Source organism: Haliotis rubra, unplaced genomic scaffold (assembly GCF_003918875.1).
Source record: "Haliotis rubra isolate DU_JTF1 unplaced genomic scaffold, ASM391887v1 Scf29, whole genome shotgun sequence".
Classification (NCBI taxonomy): Eukaryota; Metazoa; Mollusca; class Gastropoda; order Lepetellida; family Haliotidae; genus Haliotis; species Haliotis rubra.
This window is the reverse complement of record NW_025766957.1, coordinates 492,554-500,633: the sequence shown is the minus strand read 5'-3', so window position 1 is coordinate 500,633 and position 8,080 is coordinate 492,554. Positions and strand designations below refer to the sequence as shown.

At 40.4% G+C, this 8,080-nt stretch overlaps 1 protein-coding gene across 1 annotated transcript in view; it reads right to left on the bottom strand.

Moving 5' to 3' along the window:
* Positions 1–4,693: 4,693 nt before the first annotated feature.
* Positions 4,694–8,080, bottom strand: part of LOC124281863 — a 38,474-nt gene continuing 35,087 nt past the window's right edge. Inside the window, exons 14-16 of the mRNA XM_046717878.1 lie at positions 7,745–7,754; positions 7,088–7,211; positions 4,694–5,945 (exon numbers count right to left, since the gene is read on the bottom strand). Coding sequence (XP_046573834.1) covers positions 4,694–5,945; positions 7,088–7,211; positions 7,745–7,754 — 1,386 coding nt within the window. The remainder of the gene's footprint in view (positions 5,946–7,087; positions 7,212–7,744; positions 7,755–8,080) is intronic.

Genomic DNA, 8,080 nt, shown 5'->3' with positions numbered 1-8,080 from the left:
TAACCGACTTGTCTACTTCTTTCCTTTGATAGTTTTAGATTTATCAACAACATACAACAGTTTTCAGAAAAAAGGGAAACATGTTTTGATATGTTTGTTGTACAATGATGCACTCGGCAATGCTCCTGCTTTGATGGCTGTCATAAATAGTGGTGTCTGAATGAGACAATCCAGTGATTACCATAATGAGCATCAATATACGTGATTGGCATACCAGGATATGTATCAACCAAGTCAGGAGTCGGACCACCTAGTCCCACCTATTAAGTGGGGCTGGTGGTTAAAATCGTTCGCTCATCACACCAAAGATCACGATTCAAGATGCACTTAAATGGGTACAACATGCTAAGCCTGTTTCTGGTGTCCTCGGCTGGAATATTGCTTAAAAGCGGTAAAACTAAACTCACAACAACCATCAGTTGCCATGGTTACGGAGGACAAATTCTACTGTCCTAAGTCATTGAACCACATTCACTCTCATATATGAAGTTGTCTACTCTTTTAGAGTAGTCTGTCCAGTGAAAATGATCCGAGGATACAGAGGTCAGTAGTATGAATCAAAATCCTCAATATTTATCTAGGTTTGTTGGTAACACAATTTGTTACTTTTATCCCCCACAGAAAAGACAGATATAACAATTGGGTTGTTTTTCTTTCTGATATAGAACTCCAAAACCATTGAATATTTGGTATGGAAACTTCCCATACAGATCACTCTTTATGAACTGGTACCTTTTGAGTGGGAGATTCTCCATGTTCGAATCGCACCAGGATATGTCATCTGATGACTATTATGTATTTTGGTTTTTACTTATGAAGCTGAAACTAGCATGAAAACACAACTTGTTTTCTGAGTTTGAATCAAATTGTCTTCATTGTAATCTACACCCTGCAGAACATGCTATACACATGTGCAATACCTCTTCCCATAAAACCGCCTCCGTGGTGTAGTGGTTAGAGCGTCCGCCCGGAGAGCGGAAGGTCGCGAGTTCGATCCCCGACCGCGTCATACAAAAAGACGTTAAAATATGGTACTTGTTGGTCCCTGCCTGGCGCTCGGCATTAATTGGTACAACAAGGACTGGTCGGCTCGGAGTCAATATAATGTATCTGAGTGGGGTATTCATGCTTCACTGCGGCATGGTATCTCAGTGGGCTAGCACTATAAAACCAGCTTAAGTCTGGGCTAGTACAAGCAGCCGCACATACACATACACACGCATGCACGTCATCATATGAGCGAAATATTCTCAAGCACGACGATAAACCCAATTTCACTTCACCTCACCTCTTCCCATAAAGTGTTGACAGCGGATTGTGGTCTCAGGGCACACTTCCAATGCCCATGAGATGTCAACGTAATTACGATTTATGTATTGCATATTCTAAAACTTTGACCCCAACAAAAGAAAAGCCGCTTGAAAAGTAAGATTCTTGACAACTCTATTTGTGGATGCCAAGGCATTCAGAAAACACAATTATCCACAACATTTTAGGTTAAGCCCATTTCTGGTGTTATATGATATTCCTATTCAGAACTGCTCATGTCAGAAAACACAATTATCCACAACATTTTAGGTCGCATATATATTTCCTATTCAGAACTGCTCATGTCTATTTTTGCAATAGAATTAAGCTGAGAAAAGCTACTCAATTGTTTGATCACCTGAGATGCCTCTGTGCTGATGGATGGATTCTGGACCAGTGAATCCAGTGATTGACATAAGAATCAATCTACGCAGTTGGGCTACGATGACCTGCATAACCCAAGACATGACCACCTTATCTCATAACAAAAAGTATGCCTTGTGGAAGACAAATTCAAATGTTATGTTCACAGTTCTGCAGATTTATATTTTATGGGTAAAACATCCCAGTTTTAATGGAAGTCCTGCTCAACTGTGACATGGTGTTTGTCAGGCCAGACCAATTTTATTTTTTGTTTTACAGATTTTTGTCCTCAGAAAACCTAAAGGCAGGAGGGAAAAAATAAAATAAAATAAAATCACCAGTCAAAGTAACATTCCTTCTAAAAACTAGAAGTATTTTACTTTTGGCAGGTTTTTAAGTGAATATGGGACAAAAAAATCAATCTGAAAATTTGTTCTTGTAAGTTTACATTTTTGTGCAAAAACAACATTAGGATTAAAGTTTTTGAGCACGGAAAATACATTTTTATTTTTTTCTTATTCTTAAAAAAATATGACCGGCGGGTCCGTAAAACAATAAATAAAATTGGTCTGGCCTTAGTAACAAACAAAACCTGTGTCGTATCTCAGTAAGATTTTCTACATGGAAGGAACAAGAGCTGTAGAAAATCATCCAGTATTGTCAATGAAAATAAACCACATGCTCCATGCCTTTTATTCAAAAACAACAGGCTTCATGGTAATCTGACAAAACAATAAAACCATTGAAATATTTGAACAGTGTATAATAAACAATGGACAAAATATTCTGGATAAAATCTTCGCTCATCACAACAAAGGCCTGGGTTTGATTACAAGAGGCATAAGTCCTACTTATACTGAGTTCACCAAAGATAAAATATTGATTATGTGACTTAAACTTAGACATCCTCCTCCATTTCCCCATTTATAAAGTCTCTATTCATATACAATAGATTGGTGGTGAGGTAGCCTAGTAGTCAAAGTCCTTGCTTGCCACACCAAATACCAAAGTTCGATTCCCCACATGGGTACATGCATTCAGTTGAGATTAGCTAAAGTTATCCATAATTGTTATATTATGTATAGCACTTATTGGGTTCACTTTAACACAGCCCAAGACAGATAAAACAAAAATCATGGAACCAATTTATTATTGCCCATACATTGTTGATTAAGGACACCCAATGGAACCAAATCAAAACTGCCAATAACACTGCTATTAAGAAAAAATACTGTTACAAGTAGCTACCATACCCTACATAATAACTCTATTTTGGCCAAATTTTATCATCTTCTCGCTAAGGAGATCGAAACATCCATACTCCCATAAACAGACTTCTGATCATCGTAGTGTTTTTGTCATCTGTGATGTGCCATTGTACAAAGGGATCTTCTCGCTAAAATGATCGAAACTTCCATACTCCCATAAACAGACTTACGATCATCGTAGTGCTTTTATCATCTGTGATGTGCCATTGTACAAAGGGATCTTCTTCGCTAAAATGATCGAAACTTCCATACTTCAATGCACAGACTTAAGATCAACGTAGTGTTTTTATCGTCCATAATGTGCCATTGAACAAAGGGATCTTATTGCTAAGGAGATTGAAACTTCCATACTTCAATACACAGACTTACGATCAACGTAGTGTTTTTATCATCCATAATGTGCCATTGAACAAAGGGATCTTCTCGCTAAGGAGATCGAAACTTCCATACTTCAATACACAGACTTACGATCAATGTAGTGTTTTTATCGTCCATAATGTGCCATTGAACAAAGAGATCTTCTCGCTAAGGAGATCGAAACTTCCATACTTCAATACACAGACTTACGATCAACGTAGTGTTTTTATCGTCCATAATGTGCCATTGAACAAAGAGATCTTCTCACTAAGGAGATCGAAACTTCCATACTCTCATACAGAGACTTATGACCATTGTAGTGTGTTTATCATCTATGATGTGCCATTGTACAAAGGGATCTTCTTGCAAAGATGACCGAAACTTCCACACACCCATGCACAGACTTATGATCTTCGTAGTGTTAATTATGATAATTGTAGCACAAAGATTGTTTTGTAGAAAAGCCACTAATACCATCCCTGGGTTGTTTTCCCCCAAACATAGATATACTGGACAAAATAAGTTAGGGATATTAGTATGTTTATAATTCATATTTTATCAGTGTGTCAATGAATAAATGGATCATTATTCATAATTTCAAAATTAACATATATCTCTAACTATTTTTGTCCAGTATATATTAATTATACCCTTGGTTAGTACAGTCAAATCCCGATGAGTCGAATGCCGGTGTCTCGAATATTATGCATAACTCAAAGTACTTGGCGGTCACGACCATTCCCTGTTATAGTTGTCATCATTTGAATACCGGTTACACGAATTCATCTCATAAATACACACGATGACTCGAGAAGGAAATTTGGTCCCATGAGATTCAAACAACAGCAATCTTGTATACATAAGCCGAAGTCAGTCAATGAGAAGTTGACTGGTGTAGCAAACTGATCCAATTAACAAACCAGCGCGGCTCACACATTTCTGCCATTGACGGGTGAGTTCAAAAGGCAGATTAGTGATTTTACGGAAATCACTGTCTGTGCTAATCAGATAATTAGTGATAGGGAAATCATTAGGTAAACAAATGCTTAGGTGGAGGAATTAGGACTGGATCATCTTTTTTTCTACCCTCATAGACATACCTATGTCTTGAATACATCGATAAGTCGAATTTATTACTTGGTCACCAGCGATTCGACTCATGAGATTTGACTGTAGTTTACTTTCATTCAGCCATGTCAACTAGTACTGAAGTTAGTATTAATGAACACTATTCAATGAAACCAAATTAATTCTGCCAATAAGCAGGATGGGTAATGTTTGATGCCATTCAGTAGAGCCGAAATAAACTTACCATAAATTAGTAATCACATTTACCATGCAATGGAGCAGATATAATATTGCCAATAAGTAAACATGTACACATATAATGGCCTACATCAACAATGCCCTGCAGATAGTAATCTTTTCCTGAGATCTTGAGAAATGGAGTCACTGATTCTGTTGACAAGCCTGGAGTGTTTGCTGTTGCCGGTCAGGGAGCTGCTTCTCCTTTGGCTACCTGCTGAGTAGCAACGCTTCAGGCTTGGGCTGGTGCTACGGTTTGAACTTCGAACACTGCTAGCACTTCTTGGCTTCAGATCTTTCCTAACCTGGACCTGATTTGCAGATTCCATACATTCTGATGTCAAAGACTGTCTCCTCTGTTCGCTTGTCCTGCTGTTTGGTGTAGGTTCATTCTGGTTATTCATTGTCCTACCATCACTGACTGACTCAGATCGGTTCTCCATGCTTGTGGACTCAGTCCTGTCATTATTAAGCTCCTCGAGCTCGGTGTGTCCATTCGTGGCAACACCGGGACCATCCAGTTCAGGATCTGGACTTGAGGTACATGGTACTTCAGTCACTTGATTGAACTTGACTGACACAGGTGAGGACAGCGGATTACTTTTCCTCTCTTCTGATTTTGGGCCATCTGACTCATGATTCTCGGTCTTGCGAGTGCGAGAGGTCTGACTGAACATATCTTCCAGGTCCTGAGACTCGGCTATCTGCTCCAGTAGAGCTATTGTCCCAATCTGTCCAACTTCTACAATCTTGGGTTTGCTGTGCTCCATGTGGGGCACTGGCACCTCAACATCCTCACCGAGTCCACTGTCCATATTACCTTCATCACAAACCACAGCTCCCTTCATCTGGCTGCCCCACACCTGAGGTTCGTTGTTCTGAAGCTCCTCCTCAAAAGACTCATACCCAAAGTCAGCCCCCTTGAGACTTGGTTCCTTGTCATTCCTCCTCTCAGCTACCTCCATCCTGTCTTCCTGCCTGGCATCTTCACAAAATGCAACTGCAACTTCTCGATCCGCATCTCCCGGGATAGGATCCTGTTGATGAAAGCTTTCTGCCTCCATGTTTTCAGACTGTTCTTCTTTCGCACCTCTGCCTCTTGTTCTCTGCAAGAAGGCAGGAGCTGTGACAGGTCTGTCTTCACCCAAGCGACCCTTCCCTTTCTGGACCTGTTTGATGCTGGTGTTGCGGTAGAGGTGGTCCTTGTGGATGTGCCTGACTGGTGTGAAGGTTCGCTCCTGCAGTTTGGTGAACAGGTTGCCCTTTGGGGACGAATCGTAGCATCGAGACACCAGGACAAAGTGTGACCCTCGTCTTGTTTTCACCTGCTGCCAGCCTCGGTATCTAAACAATTACATTCATTGTGAGTCAACCTCTTTGAATGGCATTTTTGTGTGAGTGAGTGAGTGAGTGAGTTTTATGCCGCACTCAGCAATATTCCAGTTATATGGTGTCAATCTGTAAATAATAGAGTCTGGACCAGACAATCCTGTGATCAACAGCTCGAGCATTGATCTACGCAGTTGGGATACGATGACATGTGTTAACCCAGTCAGCGAGTCAGACCTCCCCATCCTGTTTGTTGCCTCTTATGACAAGCATGGGTTACTGAAGATCATTTCAAACCTGGATCTTCACAGGTGGCATTTTAGAGTGAGTTGGATTTTATGCTGTTTTAGCAATATTCCAGCAATATCACGGCGGGGGACACCAGAAATGGGCTTCACACATGGAATTTTAGAAGTTGGGAAGTACAATATAGACAAATTTTATGGACAGCAACCTTTATTTCATGAGTGCGACATTTTGATGCAATACCGTCAAGCAGGAATGTTGAGATGCTTGACAACAGTATATGAATCTGTATCGAAAGATTGCACTCATGAAATACATAAATTGTTATCCATTAAGTTTGTCTATATTAAACCTGGAGCTAGACTGACATTAAATCTCAGAAATAAAGCTATCTTATTTGATGATATGTGTCTACAAAAAATATAAACAAATCTAAAAGAGGCTGAGAACAATTCTAAATTTCAGAGCTAAGGCAATATAGACCTTTCTAGTTATTCTAAATTTTGAGCTGGGTTCATATTATCCTCTATGTATGGAAAACGGAATAGCCTAAGGTTAGCAGAGACAAAACTTGTTGAGCCAGGGCGGTGGGGTAGCCTAGTGGTTAAAGTGTTCACTTGTCACACCAAAGTTCCAGGTTCAATTCCCCACATGGGCACAATGTGTGAAGCCCATTTCAGGTGCCCCGTGCTGTGATATTGCTCGAATAATACTAAAATCGTCGAAAAGCAATACTCACTCACTCACTCACTCTGTTGAGCCATAATGAATTTATCGTAAGTTTACATCACCTGTAATTAGTGTTTTTTCTGGAAGCAATATTAAAAATGAAGGATATCAAAGGACCCTTGTCATACATGAAGTGTTAGGAAGTACAGAGTTAAGGGTTCGGTATTTGGTTGTCTACAGACCTGGCATCACACTTGCGAGCATGAGAGGGAGGCAGCCTCAGTTTGGGATGGACCAGCTCCTCAATCACCTCCTCTGTCCAGTGGGTGGACTTGGGAGGTTCTGGCTTTGGTTCCGGAGGAGGAACTGATGAAATAGTCATTGATATCCCCATAAACAAAGTGATCAGGCGGAGACTTGAAAATACTGTCGTAGTGGCGAAAAGGATTTATACCAACAACCTGTGACAATAACATAGCAGAGTTTGACTACTACATACCAGACAGGGACTATAACATACCAGACAGGGACTATAACATACCAGACAGGGGATATAACATACCAGACAGGGACTATAACATACCAGACAGGGACTATAACATACCAGACGGGGGATATAACATACCAGACAGGGACTATAACATACCAGACAGGGGCTATAACATACCAGACAGGGACTATAACATACCAGACAGGGGATATAACATACCAGACAGGGACAGGGCTATATAACATACCAGACAGGGACTATAACATACCAGACAGGGACTATAACATACCAGACAGGGGGCTATAACATACCAGACAGGGACTATAACATACCAGACAGGACTATAACATACCAGACAGGGATATACCAGACAAGGACTATAACATATACCAGACGGGGACATACATACCAGACAGGGCCTATAACATACCAGACAGGGACTATAACATACCAGACAGGGACATATATAATACCAGACAGGGGATACCAGACACAGACTATAACATACCAGACAGGGATATAACATACCAGACAGACAGGGATATAACATACCAGACAGGGATATAACATACCAGACAGGACTATAACATACCAGGGGGACCTATAACATACCAGACAGGGCTACTATAACATACCAGACAGGGACTATAACATACCAGACAGGGATATAACATACCAGACAGGGACTATAACATACCAGACAGGGACTATAACATACCAGACAGGATATAACATACCAGACAGG